This window comes from Ovis canadensis, chromosome 12 (assembly GCF_042477335.2).
Source record: "Ovis canadensis isolate MfBH-ARS-UI-01 breed Bighorn chromosome 12, ARS-UI_OviCan_v2, whole genome shotgun sequence".
Taxonomy (NCBI): Eukaryota; Metazoa; Chordata; class Mammalia; order Artiodactyla; family Bovidae; genus Ovis; species Ovis canadensis.
Genome location: NC_091256.1, coordinates 75,188,897 through 75,209,784, shown reverse-complemented (window position 1 = coordinate 75,209,784; position 20,888 = coordinate 75,188,897). Strand labels below are relative to the sequence as shown.

Genomic DNA, 20,888 nt, shown 5'->3' with positions numbered 1-20,888 from the left:
ACACAGAGGTCACACCCCTTGGCCTGGCTTTCAGGGCCCTCACAAGTCTGATGCCCACTTGCCTAGCCAACAGTATCCCTCCCTCACCCTCACCCCACCCCTACCAGCCCCCGACAGCCTAACCCTCGTGACTAAGACTAGACTAGTGGATGAGCTTTTTTTACATTGTGAAATTTCTGGGTATTTGCTGGACTTCTCGCTCTCCTTGGAAAGACAAGATTATCTCTCCTGTCCCTTCTCCCCTTTGCTCTAGTGTCTCATAGAGTTGTTCAAGCAGTAGGGTGCCACACATGCCTAGGTTGTGAGCAGCTTTTTACTTAAATTTATGACTACCAGAATAAAATACACTAGACAATATTGTAACAGTTGTTTCTGTTAATTATGAATAAACATACATATGTATGTATTGCGTCAGGATATAAAATGTGTTTCTTCCTGTGGATTATAGTAAAACACTACCACCGGGAACAACATTGAAAGCCGTGGCTATAGCATTCACCCGATTTGTCTCTCATTGGAGCCATCAGTATAGCATTCTGTTTCTCCATTATTGTGAACCTGTGGAGAATAATAAATAAAGCCACTCTTATCCCTTTGCCATCCAGCATGGTATTTTGTGCTCAATAAATGTTAAATGAATTGAATTGCCTGCATGATCACCATCATGACTTTTCTTCAGATCAAGAATCCTTTTTTCAGGGTTAGGGTTGGGGCTGTTCGTTTCAGAAATTGCTTCTTTGTGAGGCAGTGAGCAGTGGAGCATTGCCAGGGGAAGTGACCGCTCATATTGGCCAGAGGAAAAGGGTAGTGTTTTCTAAGGCAGTGAGGTTGCTTGGTGCAACCTATTTCTTTTGGAAATCCCTGTGTGTAGCCTGAGGAACAGAGCTTGGCTCTCTGGATCAACATGGCCCAGTGGAAAGAACCCCTAAGGGAAGGTGGCTACATGAGCCTTCCAGGTATGAGCACTTGTTGAACATGTATTTCTCAATGGGCAAGTCACTATACCGAGTGCTTAAGAGCCTAAGAAGTCTTTGGCATGGGAGACGGACTGAGCGACTTTTGGAACATGGATATGTTTTCTTAAGCCTGCACAGTGGCAATTGAACAAGCCAAGGTTGTTGTTTGAATGTAAATCATCATCTTATTCTCAGCTTGTTCTCACGTGTATGTTAATTGCACATCTTCTTATGAGTCTGGGACCTCTTCTCTACAGCAAAGTCCCCTGGCTTTGAAGAATTCTGTACAGAAGAGGAGCAAAGACATACACTTTCAGAAACAATTTCTGGACCAGGTCCCTTGAACAGGGTGATCAGGGAGCTAGTAGGTCAGTAAGTCTAGCAAAAGGAGATGTTGCCAGGGCAGGCATGCCGGACATGGGGTAGAGCTGAGCTTCAAACACAGAACTTGGGAAAGTGGAGAATAAAGAGAGGACGCTTTCTGTAAGACAGGGAGAGGAAGGAAGGTCTGGCTTATTGCGGCACGGGATCTGTGAGAGCCAAAGGCCATATGAAAATTATCCCAAGGAAGCCTGGGGTATAAAGGGCAAAGGGAAGAGGGGAGGCTAAAGAATTTATTCAGATTTCAAAAACCTTTTGTTACAGGGTCTTCAGTTAATCCTTGACCTCAAAGTTAAATTTGGAAATTAGTGAAATAGTATCAGTCATCTTTTAAAAGGCAAAAGTGGCACACTTGTTAGAATGGTTCAAATAGGAAAACAAAACTGGTAATACTGAATGCTGGTGGAGCAACAGGAACGCTCATTCGTTGCTGGCGGGAATGCTAAATTGCACACCCGCTTTGGAAGACAGTTTGGCAGTTTCTTACAAAATTAGACATACTTTTACCATATGTTCCCAGAATCATGCTTCTAAATACTTACCTGAGTTGAAATGTATGTTCACTCAAAAATCTACACGTGATTGTAACATCAGCTTTATTCATAATCCTTGAAAACTGAAAGCAGCCAAGAAGATCTTCAGTTAGTGAATGAATAAACAAACTGGTCTGTCCAGACAATGGATTATTATTCAGCAATAAAAAGAAATGAGTTCTCAAACCAGGGAAAGACCTGGAGGAAGGAACCTTAAATACAAATCGCTAAGTGAAAGAAGTCTGTCTAAAGAGGCTACATGGTGTATGGTTCAGCTATTTGGCATTTTGGAAAAGGAAAAAATACAGAGAGAGTAAAAAGATCAGTGGTTACCAGCAGCAGTGGGGAGGGAGAGAGATGAATAGGCACAGCACAGTGGATTTTCAGGGGGAGAAACTATTCTCTACGAAACTGTAATATGGACATGTGTCATTATGCATTTGTCAAAAGCCATAGAACCTTACAACACAAAGAGTGAGTCTCAACGTGAACTGTGGCCTGTAGTTAATAATAATGGGTCAACACAGGCCCATCAAATGTAACAATTATACCACACAAGCGCAAGGTTGTATAGGGGTATAATAGGGGAAATGGGGTGTGGGGGAGGTCAAAAGACGGGGGGGGGGGGGGGGCGTTGAATACATAGAACTCTGTGTACTATCTGCCCAATTATTCTGTACATCTAAAACTATGCCAAAAAATAAAGTTTACTATTATTCTTTTTAAGATCTCTTTAAAAAAAAAAACAACTCCAAGATTTCACACTGAAAGAAGGAAAAGGCAAATGTGATGAGACTTATTTATTATTATTATTATTTTTTTAAAGAAACCACAGAGAAGATACAATTTGTTTTTGGGGGTTGGGGGAGCGGGGCTGTGCTGGCTCTTCTTCATTGCAGTGTGTAGACTTCTCTGGTTGCAGAGTGCAGTCTCTAGAGTGCACGGCTCAGTCGTTGCAGCACGCGGGCTGATGAGACAGCTTATTTTTAAGTTGCAAGAGGGCCAGCAAGGTAATCCCAGAACCTTGCTTGTAAACGACACAGTTCTGCTGCCCAAGGCCCTGGTCCCTTACAGACTCCCTCGCCTATTCAGTAAATCCATGCCACCTTCCCTCAGCTCTAGAAGCTCAGTGCTATTGGATTTGCACAATGAGCTGCCCTAGAAGAAAGATGGAACCAAAGCCCTTCACCCCTTCTTAATTAGCTGTATTGGCTCATGAAAATGAAATTGGGCTTGTCTGGTAAATTTGAAAAAGCAACATCACAGATTATTTTCAGCAGAAAAAAAAGGGGGAGATTTTCTTTGGCTGAACTTTTCTCAACCAACTGTAATGACAGTTTTCTGGTCTGATTGTTAATTCTCCCTAATTACGTAGAAGGCCCTTGAAATTTGTTTTGATGGATTTCCTCTTCTGAATAACTAGATGAAGCAATCAGCCCACCTTTCATATTATAAGAAGGTTCTTCTTTTTTCTTTTTTAAAAATGACTCCTCCGCTTTGGAATAATTTCTGCTAGTGATCGTAGTGGTAAATTCCAATCAGTTGCTTTGAGGCAGGTGCTTGTTTTAAATCTCTCTAAACTCATCCAGCACTGGGCCTTTAAACCTGGATTAATCCCCTTGAGTTCTAAATCATTTTGCTTTGGGAACTGAAATCTGGTTCCAGCACCTTTTGAATCACCCACGTTTGCTTTGAAAGTTGGCACTTTCCATTTAAATGGCAAGAAAGATGGGGAATAAGCTTTACAGAGCTGAAGGTATTGATTTCAACGATCACCTTTAACTTACACCTTTCTTCTTTATAATATGAGGTTTTCTTCTCTTAATTAGAAAGAGCCAGGGATTATCTGCACAAAACTGGAAGGTTTATTGTCATTGGCGGGATCGTCTCTCCTGTCCACGACTCCTATGGAAAACAGGTGGGCTTCTCCTTTGTCTCCATCCTCCCTAACCCCTGTTCCTGACCTGATGATGCCACTGGCGTGAAACTGCCCCGCTGCTGTCTCTGCTGCGATTCTTAGAGATGCAAAACCCCCAGTAGCAGGTGTCCTGCTTCCTGTCTCTGGACCGCAGTCAGACCTGAGCCAGTGGGAGTTGGGCAGCAGCTGGGAGAAACAGCTGCCCATGCCCAGCCCCAGTCAGAACGCGCTAGGAGCGGAGCTGGCCCCCCTGCTGAGGGCCAAGGATGCCAGACTGGTGGCTGGTTATGGGCTGGGCAATCTTTCCTGGGATTTTAGGAGAAAAGGCCTCTGCCTCTTATAATCTGATTTACAATTCATGTTCCCTTTCCTTCCCTCCCTGCCACACATCTCAGGAAATCTGGACGCTGTCAAAGTCCTTCACCTCCTCCCCCAGACACAACCTGGTGGGCTCCGGGGAAGTCATCCAGCCCGATGGAGCCGGGAGACCAGGCAGCGCTTGCCATGTTGTCTCATCCCTGTGCTGGGCGAGCCCTGGCCGCCCTGGTCGGCGGAGGCTCTGACTCTGATGGGGAGGGGCGCGCACCGCTCACACCCTCCTTTCTCTTCTCCCCGCTCGGCACGTCTCCTCCATGGCTGTGTGTGGCAGCTGGACATGTGGAGGGCTCCCACTCTCATTCTCTGTCAGCCCTGAAAAATGGTGCACTTTTATAATGGGCTGGCTTGGGATGGCATCTTGGGGAGGCTGTGGGGAGCAGGGCCAGCCTCTCAGCGATCGCTCTGTTGCTTCCCAGGGTCTTGTGTCGAGCCGGCACCGCCTCATCATGTGTCAGCTGGCCGTCCAGAATTCCGACTGGATCAGGTAGGGTGGGCCTGAGGATGCCAAAGTGGGCGGCCCTGGGACTCCCTGGGGCTGAGTGGGAAAGAGGAAGGGTCCCACAGCAGTTTGGAACCCACAGGAGTGGGGAGCATGGGGGAGATATTAGCCCCATGCAGGCGATAATCACGTAAACATTGTGGGGTGGCCTAACTGGTGACTCATTTTTTTAACCAAGCCATGGAGCCCGTGAAACTAAAGAGGGAGCTTTCAGTGTTTCATCTGCTCTGGCACCTGGGGACTTAAGAGTCTGCTCAGAGTTTCCAAAAATATCATGGGGATTGGGGTGGAGCAGGGCCAGAAAACTCAAAATGCCTCTCCGCTTCCATCCCTGCTCACTTCCATGAGCTCTTCACTACCTTTCAGGGAAGGTTCCCGACCTTGGCTATTTTCCATTCCTGTTCAGGCTCCCTAGGGCCCCGTGCCGAGGGCGGGACAGAGGTGTGTGTCGGGGGCTGGTGGGGAGGTGTGTGAGTGCACACAGCCTTTCCCTCAGAGGGTCCCTGGATGGTCCCCTTGCTAAGATGGCAGACACCATTATCCGCTGAGCTGGCTGTGTAATTAACGCAGGCTTCCACTAATTATGCTAATTATGCTCCCCACAGCTCCTACAGTTATAATTTGCATGAGAAGATGATGATTTAAAAAAAATGACACACCATGTGTCCCGTAATTCCCCCTCATGAAAGAATAAGCAGCACCTAGAGGTTTCCATGAAAGGAAGGAAATGAAGGGCCGCTGACCTCAGAATGAGGGCTGCAGAGAGTCAGCAGGGGAGAGATGGGGTGGGCGGAAATGAGAGCAGTGAAGGGAAGCAAAGATGATAATTAAACGGTGATCCGTGCCATTTGTGTGCAGTGATTTGTGGGAGCAGCGCATGCCCTTTATAGACTTTCTCATCCCCCCACCCACCCACCCACCGCCGCCCTGAGATAGAGGTGAGGTCGGGAGACAGCTTAGGAGAAGTCAAGGAGCTTGCGAGGGAAGCACATCTGTGGTCAAGTCTGGGTAGAAGCGAAGCCTCTTAGCTCTGCCCATCATGATCTTGGGGGGAAGAAGGGTCCAGTGGGACAGGAGACGGTTCCCGCTTGTCTGTGATTAGAAGACTCTGAAATAATTCCCCCTTTCCTTCAACACATATTTACTGAGCACGTAGTGCATGGCTCCAGGGGCTGGGAACATCAGAATTTTGAGAATTGAGATCACCAGAGAGGTCGAAGCTAGCTCTGAAGATGGGGCCTGGGCCCGCAAAGCCCCTGGGCACCGGGGAACCTGTTCAGCCAGATCCAGGGTCTGCCCAGCTCAGAGAGGAGGCCTGTCTCAGGTCAGGGATCTGAGAGGGTCAGGCTCAGGGCAAGCCGGGTCCTCTGAGCATTTTCAGTTCGTGAGGTCTGTCCCTGGGAACCCTAGTTGTGCTGCCTGGTGGGAGGTGACAGAATGCTCAACTGCTGAGAATGTGTTTGAGAAACGTCCCAGTTTAGCAGCTCGTTAAGTTGGTAATGAAGCCCGAGCACTGCCTCCCTCTGGGCCTGGGTCCTGGCTCACTTCACGTCCTGAGTGAAGCAGCAGTGGCCCGTCTGGGGACTGTGCCTTCCAGTGTGGCTGCCGCACCCACCTCCATGCCCACCACGCATCCCACCGCACGCAGGAGCCGACACGGGCAGTTTCCCCAGTTCAGGTACCTGCAGTCACCACTTGATAAGGGCGTGGCTAGTTTCATTCTTATCAGAATCCGATAAGGTCCAGAAGAGAATTCCCCAGAATGGGAGCAAGATGCTATTCTAAGCACTCTGCATGTACAACTCACTGACCCCTTTTAATAACTCCACAGGAGAGTTATTATTGTTATTCTCATTTTACAAATGGGGAAAGTGAGCACCCAAAATCACGCAAAGCCCCACAGTTGGGAGGGTCTGGTGCTGGTATTAAACCCGGCCAGACCAGTGCCAGCATCAGTTCATGTAAGCCTGTAGCATTTTCCTCTCATTTTACAGAGGGGAAACTGAGGCTCAGGAAGGTATTTCAAGCTCATGTTTTATTTGATTTGAGATCTAAGTGCACGATATGACCAACTCTGTGTAAGCTTTTTGAGCTTTGGAAGGAACCTGTAAGCGAAGAGTGTGAGAATGGAAGCCAAGGGAAGTTTGTCTTTCCGATCGTCAGGGTGGACCCGTGGGAGTGCTACCAGGACACCTGGCAGACGACCTGCAGCGTCCTCGAACACCATCGGGACCTCATGAAGGTGAGCTGGGCCGGGCTCTGGGCCAGGGGCCCACAGAGGCCTGGCAGCCTGGGAAAGGCAGACTGTCCCAGGTGTTCCCAGCTTCTCCGCCAGCCGTGGGGAGACCAGCTCTGAGCAGCATCCAGGAGGGCAGTGAGACTGGGAACCCATAACAGCCCCAGAGCCTGCTCCCTGCCTTGAACTCCTCCTGAATATGACTGGGGGCAGCTTTCATCTCCCGGCAGCAAGTTCAAGGCCGGATTCAGAAACCCTGCAGCTGGGAAACTTCACAAAGTGATAAGAGAAGGAGGAGAAAGGAGCGCTGGGTGGAGGCACAAGGGGCGTTTTCCCCTTGCCTCAGTCCCCTTGCCTCGTGCTGTGCCGGGGCTGCAGTACTGCATCCCTGCAGGCGTTGTACATCAGGCACACTCTTTCCTCCTCACAGGAGTCCACGCACAGACAGTGTGTTCTCACCTCTGATTTATTTGTGGGTAAAAGGAAGCATGGGCTTCCGTATTGGCTCAGTGCTAAAGAATCTGCCTGCCAATGCAAGAGACGGGGGTTCGAGCCCTGGGTGGGGAAGATCCCCTGGAGGAGGAAATGGCAAAACAGTCCAATATTCTTGCCTGGGGAATCCCATGAACCCACCAGAGGATCCTGGGGGATGACAGTCCATCGGGTCACAAAGAGTCGGACACGACTTAGTGCCCAAACAACAACAACCAGGAAGGGCAGAGAGGTGAACCAGAGTATCTTAGGACCCACAGTGACTGCCTCGCTCACCCTGACAGCTGCCCAGGGCTTATGGCCGGGTGCAGCGACCGAAGAGCTGGTTGCTAGGTAAGCACAGGTTCCACGCCAGCCAACAGCACCAGTCGGCATGTGCAGGAAGTACCCTTCACAGACGGATGCCAACCCATCAGCTCTACCGTGACAGGGTGAAAAGCAGTGCCATTGATGGCAAGAAGCCCGGCCCACGGAGACAAGACGCAGGGCTTCCTGCTCGCCTCCACTGGTCCTGATGCAGGGCCCTCTCCCCGCCCCAAACTGTGATCAGAGTGGATCATCCTGACACAGGGAGCGCCCCGCTCCATCTGTGTTCACGGTCAGAATCTTCTCCTTGGGGAGCTCTCAGCGGCCTCAACCATCCCCCTACCCCGACTCTACCCGCTTTATTTGAACAGACGTGGACCTGGGACTCCAGACCATCCAGGGAGTTAAGAGCGAGAGGAGTAGAAAGGACAAGCTGGCTGGTGCTTCATCTATTAAGCTGAAGAAAACCCAACCCCCTTCTCTCTGCTTTGAGAACCCTTCTAAGACATCCTGAGTCCCCTCGACAGGACAAGGTGGCCCTGACCTGCTCCTCTGGGCCGGTCTCAACAACAGCAGTAATAAAAGACATCCTGTCTTACTGTCTTGTCTTGTCTTACTGTATAAGGATGTATCCGTCAGGGCAGGCTAAGATACACAAATATCCTTCAGATCTCAGTGGCTTCACAGAAGCTTATTTCTCACACTATGGGTCAGCTGGGGGCGCTGCTGGGGGCTGCGCTCCTTTCAGTCACCGGGAGCCTCGGGCTGCATGATGGAGTGAGGAATCAGGGACCCTGCAGGCATTCCTGAGCCCTGGCTCTGCCCAGCCAGACACCCTGACTGCTGTTCTGCTGTCTAAAAGTCTGGGCTTCCCGAGCCCTCCCTCTGTTACTCATGCCCAGAGGCATCAGTCTGGGCCTGAGATGCTTGGCCAGGAGCCACAGCTGTTGAGTGATGGTTACAAGCCAGCAGAGAATGTCAGTTCTGATGGCCCCCCGCCTTGGCGCAGGAGTGGAAGCTTGGAGCTGCTGGTAACTCTCAGTCTCCCTGATCCCAGCATCAGGCCAGGGTTCCTGGCATGGAAAGTGGACCTGTCAGAGAGATAGACACGGGGCTTAATAGGCAAGGCAAGGCTGTGTGAATGTGGGAGCCTCTGGAGGGCAGAGTGGGGCAGGTGGCCAGCACATTTCTTCTCCAGTGCAGAACAAGTCAAATGGGACTAATGATGCGTGCTGCAAGAGGAAGACATTCCTCGGCTCCCAGACTGAGAAGGTGGCGTTTTTCTTTTCTGGAGGTGAAATCATAATAAAAGGGAGGCAAGCTATCCCTTCCACTCGACCAGCCACAGCCGGCCAGAGAATCCCACAAAGCAGGCTGAGATGATCCCGTGGTCCCCAACCTCGGCTGGCTCCCAGATGGAGCAGGATACTGTCGTGCCCGTCTTCCATTGCAGAAGTGACAAGTCAGCCCACAAGATCAACGCCTGCCCTTCCAGGGCTCAGAAAGACTCATGTGCCGTTCTGCCTCCAGGGTGGCATGTGGAAGATGCCTTTGGAGGGTCACCCCAGCCCTGGGACCTGGGGGTCCCTTGGCAGCCTGTGTGCTCAGTCATGTCCGACTCGTTCCGACCCCGTGGACTGTAACAGACCGCCAGGCTCCTCTGTCCATGGGATGTCCCAGGCAAGAATGCTGGAGTGGGTTGCCATTTCCTCCTCCAGAGGATCTTCCCAACCCAGGGGTCAAACCTGCATCTCCTTCTTGGCAGGTGGATTCTTTACCCTTGAGCCGCCGGGAAGCCCTCCAGCAGAGGGACTCAGTAATCCAGAAAGGGGGGTGGGCCAGGGATGAGGAGAAGCTGGCTCTCAGGGAAGGGACTTTGAATAAGCAACAGCCCTGTGAAGCTCAGCAGATTGAAAATTCATCCTTTGTTTTTCTGTGGCCCAGAAGCTGCTCTTCCACCCTCCACGGGCCAAGGCTAGGGGTGGGTGGGGGGTTGTTTCTGGGTCAGCTGTGAAGAATGCTGCGTTATCAGCTCTGTGTTTGCTGTGGCTCTAAGAGAAGCAGCAGGCCAGATAACACAGCACAATGGATAATACACAGAGCATTTCCGTTTGGCTCTGGAATGTGTATTTACACTCTGAGCAGGCGCAGAGTTCCCAGAGCCCCGCCTCCCCCTTCCTGCAGCGCAGGCATCCTGCTCCGCCCAGCACCGCTCCCTAGCCTGGCCCTGTCGCTGGCATCTCTGGCCTGGCACCGCTCCCCGGCCTGGCCCTGTCACTGGCATCTCTGGCCTGGAGAGGCAGCAGGTGGTGATAGCGCCTGCTGTTTGTGTGACCTTTCCCGAGCTTGCGCAGCCCTTCTGCAGACATGACCTCATTTTGAGTCCCATGAAGCAGGCGGGAAAGGCACACGCATTCTACGGAAAGTCACAACATGTGCGTTTCTGCCATGTGCCAGATGTTCTAAAGGCGCTCCATGTATGGTCGCTCGTGTAAGCCCGCCACAACCCAGAGAGATGGCTCTTGTTGCGCTGTCAGTGAGGCATTCGAGCTAAGGTTCAAGACCAGGTAAGTTAACTATCCAAGGTCACGCAGCCAGAAGGGGACAGAACTCAAACTTGAACCCAGGTCTGTTCAACAACACATCCAGTGCATTTCCCAGGGAGTCATCTCGCCTCTTACCAGCCTAGTGTAGTCTAGGGCACAGCTAGGGTCTAGAACCCTCCCCCAGTCCACTGTCTCAGCTCTGGGACACGTCACCATGATGGCCAAGCAGATGAGTGTTTGGGGATAACTGGAAAAGACTTCACTGACTGTGCTCTTCTTCCTCCCTGCAGCGGGTGACTGGCTGCATCCTCTCCAACGTCAACACACCCTCCATGACACCTGTGATCGGACAGCCCCGAAATGAGACCTCCCAACCCATCTACCAGAACAACAACGCACCCAGCAAGCCCACCGCAGGTAGGGAAACGCTGGTGTAGAGCAGAGGCTCTCGAACTTCAGAATCGCCTGGAGTTCTTGTTAAAACTCAGATCACTAAGCACTGTCCCAGAACTTGATTCAGTAGGTCTGGGAGAAGGAAGAGAATTTGCATTTTTTAAAAGTCGATGGTCCAGGGACCGTGCTTTGAGAACCCGTAAGAAACAGCATCAGAGAGAAATAGTCACAGTGATAGAGACAGATTCAGGGACAGAGAGACAGGGGTTGATGATATGTATTTTAACATAAATATGACTGCCTTAACTGGGAATTAAAGGTACCAAAGGGAACATTTTCCTCTGCCTTTTCTAAGGAGGTTGCGCATCCTGCCGAGGTCACACGGTAGGAAGTAGCAGGGACAGAAGTCAAACCCAGGCAGTCTGCTGCCAGCCCCTACCCCCAGCCCCCCAGCCAGCTTCAGTCATCCCTTCAAGGGCCCCCAGCACTTACCCAGCACTTAGTAGTGCCTGCTTGCACAGTGCTCCGTGCATTACACAGATTCTCATTTAATGCAGTAATTCTGTGATATAGATATTATATTCCCACTTACAAAAAGAAAACAGTTCCAGAGAAGGTAAGTGATTTGCCAGAGGTTACACAGCTCCAAGGTCTTTCCCCCGTGGCTCATCGGCAAAGAATCCACCTACAATGCCGGAGCTGCAGGAGACTCAGGTTCGATCCCTGGGTCAGGAAGATCCCCTGGGGTGGGGCATGGCCACCCATGCCAGTATTCTTGCCTGGAGAATCCCATGGACAGAGGAGCCTGGTGGGCTTCAGTCCGTGGAGTTGCAAGAGCCGGACACGACTTAGTGACTAAACAACAAGATAAACCCGCGTAGTATGCATAATAAAAATGGAAGAAAATAAATAATATATGACTACTTCAGTGGTAGTTATCACTAGCAGTAGAATTATGGATACTTCTTTTCCTTTTAATATTCATTCTTCTATATTTTCCAATTTTTCAACACTGTCATAAACACCACCAGAAAATAGATTCTGATCTAGGGCTCAGATTGCTTGTTCCTTGGACTGGAAATGAGAAGCAGGAATGGGGCCATCACCTTTCTGTTCTTTCTCTCCACCCTCCTTCTGCCCCCCATGACCCAATCCCCACCCCTCCACGCAGCCCCGTAGTTTCCAGGGCCCCAAGGCAGGGCTGATGAGACTGTGAGTTATGAGTGGTCCTCCCTGTCTGCCCCTGTCTGTCTTGCTCTCTCCCATAGCCAAGATCCTGGGAAAGGTGGGAGAAAGCCTGAGCCGGATCTGCTGTGTCCGCCCGCCAGTGGAGCGTTTCACCTTTGTGGGTAAGGGAGCAGCCCCCCTCTTTTTCTCCTCCTCCTTCTTTCATGCAGCAGACACCCCCATCACATGCTGCGCCTGAAGCACTTATAGCGCAATGATTGAGAGAGAACAGAAGATGTCACTGGGCCTGCAGAGCCCATCTGTGACGGGAGTCAGGGGATGCGATCATCCTGGCCTGAGGCTCCCGGAGATCTCCCGCACTCACCTTCCTTCTCTGGGCTGTGCTGGCCCCTCCTTCCATGGAATGTGTCCACCTATCTGAGAGTTTTCAGGGGCCCAGTGGCCCCTCTCAGGCTCTCCCGGCTCTGCCCATGTCAGTACTTCTGCTGAGAGGCTAAGAACATACACGCCCTTTTCTTCATTTTCTCCATTTTTTTGGAGAAAAAAAAGTGGATGACTCAGCATGGATGAGAATACCCACCTTTAGGTCTCTTTCTCCTACAAACCCAAATTTAACTCTGCAGGAGAGCTGAAGGTCTAGCCCTCATTCTTTTGACTCTGGGGCCAACTACTGCCATTTCTCAGGTTTCCAACTTCCAACCTTGAACCAACAGAGATGGTCGAGGAGGAAGGGAGGCAGGGGGCCAGGGTGTCATCTCTGTGGTGCTGTGCATACCGTGGGCCCCATGCGGGGCACCCCTTCAGCGCCCATGGCAAAGCCTCTGTCTCTTTGACATCTTCCTGGGGCTTTGCCTTCTGCCATATGAAAAATCTCAGCCTACTCAGTTTTGCTTTTTCTCTGAACCAGGTAACCCTGAACAAGAGAGGGCCACCTCCTTGTGACTCTGCCAACTGCCTCCCTAGGTTTGAGGATACTGGTCTTGTGGCCAGCGTCCGCCCACTCCAATACAAAAGGAAACAGAAGGCACTCGGCGTGAGTGCGTGTGTGTCCATCACTGGCTACCCAGCCAGGCGGTCTAGTTCTGAATTCCCAGAACAGTGAATCCTGCCCTGGAGCCTGAGGAAGTGTTCCCTCTCCGTTTCAAGCTGGACCATGCTCTCCATTTATGCTACTCAGATGTCCCTACTTGCACCCACCCATCCCAGCCCGTGTTCTCCCTCTGAGAAGCCCCTCAGGCAGATTGAGAGTCAGGTACCAGGAAGCTGGTTCCCTGATGCTTCTGCATTCCCTTTTGCCTCCCTAGATGAGAATGCCAACCTGGGCACGGTGATGCGGTACGAGGAGATAGGTGAGTGGGGCTGGAAAAGCGGGAACATTCGGGGCCTCCTGCCTCCAAAGGGTACAGTGGGGGAGGGGGAGGGTTGCAACCCCTGGGGGGTGTTTGCAGCAGGGTCTGCTCTTGGAAGGGTAATTAATTGCTCTCAAGCTAAGAGCATGTTCTTAGTTATCTCACCTGTACCATCTCCCAACTGGACTCCGGCAGTTTCCCTGGAGGTAGGATGGGGTCCGTGGGCAGTTTCTCCTTTAGAGCGTCTTCATCTCATTCAAAAGACATGGAAGTTCAGTTCATTGCCAGCCAGAGATTCTTCTCTTGCCCGCAACACCGTGCCCACAGAAGATCCCCTACCTTCCTCAGCGGAGGAGTCCAGTGCTTGGAGCCATGTCTGCGATCTCCCCCACAGCCTTGGGTGGACACTAAGACCCTGACTGTGTGAAGGCAGTAAAGGCCCCAGGCCAGAGCAGGTGGAGGGTGGTTACACAGAGCTGTCAGGATGGGAAGGCAGTGACTCCCCTAGAAATGAGATGAGTGCTGAGCAGCCCTAGGAAACAAGCCGGGAAGCACATTTTCCCAAGGTTCCAGAGTAGCTTCGAGACAGAAGTGTCTGAAGCCGGAAAAGCACAGACAGACAAGAATGGAGCTCGAGCTGCTGCAGGTCTCAGGTGACAAGGAGGGTCAGTGACAGCTGGAAGTCCCCAAAGGACTCAGCATGGATGAGAATATCCATCTTTGGGTCTCTCTCTCCTACAAACCCAAATTCAACTCTGCAGGAGAGCTGAAGGCCTAGCCCTTGTTCTTTTGACTCTGGGGCCGACTAATGCCGTTTTGGAGAAGGAAATGGCAACCCACTCCAGTACTCTTGCCTGGAGAATCCCATGGACAGAGGAGCCTGGTGGGCTACAGTCCACGGGGTTGCAAAGAGTCAGACACGACTGAGTGACTAACACACACACTGCCATTTCTCAGGTTTCCAGTTTCCAACCTTGAACCAATGGGATCGTCGAGGAGGAAGGGAGGCAGGGGGCCAGGGTGTCATCTCCATGGTGCTAGGATGGGGGGCAGCTGGGTGTCCAGCGGGCATGCTCAATCTTCAACTTCCAGCTGCAAAGATACTCCAGGCTCCCCTCCTAGGGAGGGAGGGGCAGGGCTGCACCCTGGGCACTGGGTTCTCCCAGGAGGCCCAGCAGATGTGACATCATTTCTACGAACTTTTCTGGGTCTTGTCCTCTGATCCCCAGGAGTGATGCACATGAGTTGACTCATACTGACCTGCTAGAACCATTTGAAAATTTTCAGAAATTTTACCAGTTGGTTGTTAAACTCAGTCAAAAAAATTAAATTATACTAAGTAGCAGTTAAATGGGCTTCCTGGGTAGCTTAGCTGGTAAAGAAACTGCCTGCAATGCAGGAGACCCCCTCAATTCCTAGATCATGTGGTTCCCCTGGAGAAGAGATAGGCTACCCACTCCAATATTCTTGGGCTTCCCTGATGGCTCAGACAGTAAAGAATCTACCTGCGATGCAGGAGACCTGGGTTCTATCCCTGGGTTGAGAAGATCCCCTGGTGGAGGACATGGCAACCCATTCTAGTATTCTTACCTGGAGAATCTCCACGGACAGAGGAACCTGGCTGGCTGCAGTCCATGGGGTCCCAAAGAGTCAGACATGACTGAGTGGCTAAGCATGGCAGTTAAATACCTTGTATTAAAAACAGAGGTGATAAGTACTCAAAAACTCCTCGATTCCTTAAGTTTTAATAGTTTTTATTTACCAGCACATGGCTGTCTGAAGGCCACAGGAAAGAGTACTTCTGGGTGCTCCCCAAAGCCAGCAGGAGCATTCACCCCCAGGTTCCACAGCCACAAACACCCAAAAGCCTTGTACTCCCCCTGCCTGGCAGTTCCGCACCTGGCCAGGAACTATTGTCTCGGGACAAAGTCTTCTTGACCAGCCGCGCTCAGAGCAGTCTTCAAACTTTCAACCGTATTCCAGTGTGTATTTTCCTCCCATACCTTGTTCCGGGAAGAATGTGAGCCAGCTTCACCTGGGACCTCGCTCACCTCCCCAGCACCCAGGGTCCGTGTATCAGGTTGCGGCCTGGGGAGTACCCCCTTGGACAGAGAGGCAACGCAGTGGCTGTGCTCCTAGCATTCCTTGTGAAGCTTGGCCCCATCTGACCCCCTCTCTCAGAGAAAGGAAAGCTGAGTGGCCACAGCTGTGTGGATGGATTCGTGGCCTGGCGTGGTACAGGTGGCGGCTGCCTCAGGGTGTGATGGGAGCTGGAAAGGGCCTCGGGGCCTGGGACTTCACAGAAGCAGGATTCCTGGGAGGAGAGTGTGACAGAGGAGGGCTGACTCTGGCTCCCTGGATCCTGAATTGGGGAAGGAAATGGGACCCAGAGGAGCAGCCTGGCCCCCAGACCACTGTCCTGTGAGGCCCTTTGGCTCACACCTCCTCTTTCTGAAATCCCCTTGCACGCTTCACGAGAAGGAAAAAGCCATTTCTCCTAGCTCAGTTAGCATCCATGGTGCCATTTCCACTTTGTTAACCAGGCCTGCCCCAGACTTGCAGGCTGAGAACGTGAGCTAGGGTAAACCGGGGAATCCACTGCTGCCCTCCAGCGGCCACACATGGGATTCCCAAGCCCTGCCGGGGCCTCTGGTCTGTGACAAATCCATCCGTTCCTGTGCTGCAAGCAAAGGTGAACCCCCCCTCCCCCCCCCCCCGCCCCCCGCCACGCTTTAACTTGCTCTGCTTTGGCTTTAAAAATAATCTTACGTTATACTCGAGTGAGAAAGTGAGTCTCTGGATCCGGAATTGAAAAGAGATTCATTTCCCTGGCTGCAGAGCCGGGTTTCTCAACCACACCACCGTTGTCATAGGAAACAGGCGTAACCCTGAGGTGTGGGGGCTGGCTGTGTGCCGTGTGGACTTTTGAGCAGCGTTCCTGCCTTCCCAGCACTAGGTGCCGGTAGCACACCTCTCTCTCCAGCCTTGACGACCAAAAAAACGTCTCCAGACCGGAGACGCCCCAGGTTGAGAACCACTGATGTAGAAAAAGCTGAGGGCCAACATGTCTCCTGGACGTGGCCTCCAAACCAGAGGTTTAGGCCCACGGTTATAAAGCTGCAGCCTTTCAACAGAGCTGACCTGGATCTTTGGGTGGCTCCGACTCCGAGCAGGGGACAGGGAGCATCAGGAACCCCAGAGTCAGCCCAGTCTGGCTCCTCTCGGCCATCCTGGAGGCGGACCATGACCAGGGCCTCCATGCTGCCAGAGCCGAGGCCACAGTCACCATCTGGCCCTGCCATCCTGGGGTACCCAGAAGGCTCTGAGACAGCCTGCCCGCATGGCCTCTGTGGCCAGCCTCTCTGTCTTTCGATCATTCAACACATCCTGAGCACCTACTGTGCGCAGGTCACTCTGCTAGGCCCTGGGTATATAAAGATCTATTAAGTTCCCTGGATGTAAACAGAACATTAGGTGACAGTGTGACAGGGGAGGGGGAGGTGGGAGGCTGCAGGAATATTTAGGTGTTAAGACCCCGGTGCTGCAGGGGACTTCCTGAGGAGGAGCTGTGCCGACCTGGGACTGAGATGTTGACCCTGTCTTTCTTCAGCCCAGCAGTCTCCCACTGAGCCTGCACCCGGGGCGAGCTCACCACCTGAAAGTCCTCGGCAGGTCCCTGGGCTAGCTACAGGGTCTGAGGAGGGCAGAGCTGGGGCCAGGGTGGCAGCGATCTCTGGAGGCTCAGACTAGGGCTGTGTCACTGGTTCCGACAGGATGCCCACAGTCACAGGCCTTGATGATAGAGCTTGGTGGCTCAGACCGTAAAGAATCCTCCTGCAATGAGGGAGACCTGGGTTTGATCCCTGGGTTGGCAAAGATTCCCTGGAGGAGAGCATGGCAACCCACTCCGGTATTCTTGCCTGGAGAATCCCATGAACAGAGGAGCCTGGTGGGCTACAGTCCATGGGGTCGCAGAGTCGGACACGACTGAGCAGCTAAGCACAGCACCTGATGAAAGAGCCTGGGGAAAGTATCTGGGAACCAAACACATCACCTGAATCTCAGTCCAGGTGGAGGTCTCTCCCCACGTGATTCTGAGAATCCCAGGACTCTTTTTCACTCCCGTTGCTCAGTTTTCATGCCCCAGTCAGTTTGCTGCCTGTTTTAAGCGACAGTGGCCTCGTTGGGATAATTCAGACCAGGCTTAATGAGGGAAGAAAAACAAGTGATAAGCTGGAAATGTGCCTGGGAGTTGGGGAGGTGGGGGCAGACTCACTTCTCAAGCCCTTTGCTGAGGACAGTGGCCACGTACAGGCAAGACATGTGATGAGCTGAGCCAGCTGGTGAATTGAGGGTGCACGCCATGTCCCCTGCCCCCATCACGCCATGCTTGTGATGGAAGACAAACACCAGAGGATGCCCAGCAGCAGAGAAGCCAAACTCCACGGGCACTTTGGTTTGATATAGAGCAAAAAAGAGAGCCTCTTAGACCTCACACAAGGCATGTAGCTGCCTTAGACCATGGGTGACCAGCCATCCTGGTTTAGCATGAAACCCATCCTGGAAATCCTTCAGTCCCAGCAAACCAGGACAGTTACTCTCTGCTCCATTCCGTAGGAGAGAGGTTCCTCCTGCAGGGAGTGAGAGTGGTCTGTAAATGAGCCCGGGGGAGGGGTGAGCAGAGGTTTCAGTGCAGCAGCAGCGTGGTGCCTGCTAGAAGTGGGCTCTGCAGCTTCTGTGCTGGTCGGAGGAAGAAGGCTGAGATTTGAACGCTTCCCTCTCCTTTTGCTAACTTTGTCCCCCCTCCTCAGAGCTGCGGATCTTGCTGCTGTGTGGCAGTGACCTTCTAGAGTCCTTCTGCATCCCAGGACTGTGGAACGAGGCAGATGTGAGTAGCAGGGTTATGGCCTGCGCACAGCTGGTGTGGGGCAAGATGGGGAGGGGCACTCGACTCTGACCCCTGGTCTTCCCTCCCCACCCAGCCTCCCTCCCCAGCTTGAGTCTCCCATCTCCCGTGAGCTCCCGGGAGGGCAATCCGTTCACATCATGATGGAAAAAAATTCTCACTACCCCCAAGCTTTATCTCCTCCTGTATTTTTACACTCACTCCCCCTCATGCTTGCTCCTGGAAAGCCCCTGGGAAAAAAGCAATCTGAGTCATAGAATGCCTTCGCCAAACAGCACTTAGAGTATGTGTGCTGGTGGGGAGAGGTGGGGGAGAGAGGTCTTTAAAAAAAAAAAAAAAAGCCTTTGCCCTTTTGAAATTATTATGTCCTTTTTTTTCCTTTGATTCTTTTTGAAGAGGTGGTAAATACCATCCTAGAATTTCCTTAACAAGAGAAAAAGTGTCAAGAGGGGAGAAGTTAATGATAAAAGGTCAGTAGGATCCTTCTGGCAATTGACTTGGGATTTAGGGAACCGGGAATTGAAACTTATACCATTTAGAAGCTCAGTGGACAAGTTGTTACCAAATCTGGCCGAGATGGTCTTAAACTAGCTAATTCACAGGTTCCTCATCCTTTAGACATACATTCATTTTTGTTCTTTCACGAATTCATTCATCTGATAGTCAGACCTCATGCTCGCTCCCAAGCCTATGGCCCTTTGAAAGTGGGTTTCTCCTGGCAGATATTCTAGACCTAGTACATTTTTTTGATTACTTACTGTGTGACCCCATGCAAATCACTCAACTCCTTTGAGCCTTGGTTGTTTTTTTAAACCTAAAGAATGTTATCTGTAGCATTCTGAGATTTTAAAAGCAATATACGATACAGTCTCTGCCCAGAAGTATTAGGTGGCGAGATGTCAGCTTATGAAATTTTTTCATGTACATATATGTCTCTGAGGCTTCCCTGGTGGCTCAGACGGTAAAGCGTCTGCCTGCAATGCAGGAGACCCAAGTTCGATTCCTGGGTCGGGAAGATCCCCTGGAGAAGGAAATGGCAATCCACTCCAGCACTCTTGCCTGGAAAATCCCATGGATGGAGGAGCCTGATAAGCTACAGTCCATGGGGTCGCAAAGAGTCAGACACGACTGAGCGACTTCACTTTCACTTTATGTCTCTGAAGAGAAAGAAACAACCTTCAGGGTGAAACTCAAGATCTTAGTTCTGCTCCAGCACAGCTCGTGACAAGATATATTACAAGCATCAGCTTTTCCCATCTCAAAAATGGCCATCGTAATAGTAACCCTTTCATAGGGTTTGGGAAGAATTAAATGAGATTGTCCATGTAAAGTGCCCAGCCTAGCACCTGACACACAGTGACATACAACTGTTAATAAGTGAATCTGCCTAAATAGACACATCAATAAACACAGAGATGTTCAAGGTGAAGGGCATAAATGCTAACACGCTGTGGGATAACCAAGCAAGGAGGGAGAGTTTCAGGGGAAACGAGTTATACTATGTAAGCCCTTTCCTCTCCACGCCTGAACAATTTCTTGCAGGTGAAATTTTAAACCTCTTTTCAATTCTGGATTAAGTGGCTTAATTAACTTTTACTTTCCTCTCTACTTTGCAAGCTGCTTTGAAAGGAAAAAGTAATGCAGGCGAAGTTCTGTACAAGATTTCAGCAAAGCTCTTTCAAGAATCCAGGCAAATCTGGGCAGTAGCCTGAGGCCCCTTCCCACAGGGAGGCCCTGGCAGCCAGGGAGGGGATTTACAGGGATAAAGTGACAGGGCAGCAGCCTGAAGGGCCAGCACGTGAGCAGGACGTCTCAGGGGCCTCCTTGCTGCATGTGACTTGTGATGTGTGCCTCTCAAGGGCAGACACAGGCTTGCTGGAGCCTGAAATGGACACAACGAGGGGCCCTTAAAGCACAGCCAGCCCCTCTGTGCTGACTGCAGGGCCTCTAGATTCTTTCCCAAACGGCTGCTCCTGACCTTGTCAGGTCCGACTTATAGAGACCAGGGAAAAGAGCCCCAGGTCACTCCTCTTCCGGTTGGTCCCTGATACTGAAGTGGGACCAACCAGAAAGGGAATGTGTTGATTAAAAGAGAAAAATTGAGAAACCGAAAGCTGTTGATGTACTGGGGCTGTGGCAGTGGGGGTGGACTTGACGCTCATTTATTCAGTCATCTTCCCACCTGACCGGCACCCTGGGGATCGGAGCACCCAGCCTGGCTACTCCCAGAGGTGCAGCAGATCCAGACCAAGCGGGGACCCCACGTCTGTGCAGCTGAAGGGGCTGAGAATGCCCATCCGCAGCACGAGCAGAAGGGCGATTGGATGAAGCAGACCCTCAGGGCTCACTCCAGAGGATTTTCTAGAGCCTGGAATGCTAACCTCCCCACCCTCAAGCACCCACAAAACTCTGTGGGATCCTTAGAATCATGCCATCTGAACAGAAAAAAACATGGAGCTGTTTCCTTACATAATGAGTGTGACTCTCAGGCCACAACAGAGGTGTGCCAGAAATATCACATGTAATTTATTCATACCTAATGAAAATTCAACTCCAAATCACTATCCCCAGGGATGATGGGAAATAGGTCTCAGTCATTGCTGACCAGCAGAACCTGAGAGGCTCTTGTGGGCTCCGAACACGAGCATCTCTTCATCGGGGTTGCCACACACATCTTCCCTCTCAGGACCTTGAGGTGGGTGGCCCTCCCCTCTGCCCACCTGGGGAATGGGACTCCTGACTGAGTCTGGAAGCCCCGTGCTGGACACCACCCACCTATGATCCTGCCCCTGTCTTCTTCTGAGGCT

General features: G+C 51.5%; 1 protein-coding gene across 6 annotated transcripts in view; it reads left to right on the top strand.

The window, feature by feature from the left end:
* NMNAT2 (nicotinamide nucleotide adenylyltransferase 2) overlaps positions 1-20,888 on the top strand; it is a 219,724-nt gene that overhangs the window by 178,242 nt on the left and 20,594 nt on the right. For all 6 annotated transcript variants that reach the window (XM_069546263.1, XM_069546266.1, XM_069546265.1 and 3 more), the window contains 7 exons: positions 3,700-3,788; positions 4,583-4,650; positions 6,829-6,907; positions 10,536-10,662; positions 11,907-11,987; positions 13,131-13,175; positions 17,987-18,063. In XM_069546263.1, the coding sequence (XP_069402364.1) occupies positions 3,700-3,788; positions 4,583-4,650; positions 6,829-6,907; positions 10,536-10,662; positions 11,907-11,987; positions 13,131-13,175; positions 17,987-18,063 (566 nt within the window). The remainder of the gene's footprint in view (positions 1-3,699; positions 3,789-4,582; positions 4,651-6,828; positions 6,908-10,535; positions 10,663-11,906; positions 11,988-13,130; positions 13,176-17,986; positions 18,064-20,888) is intronic.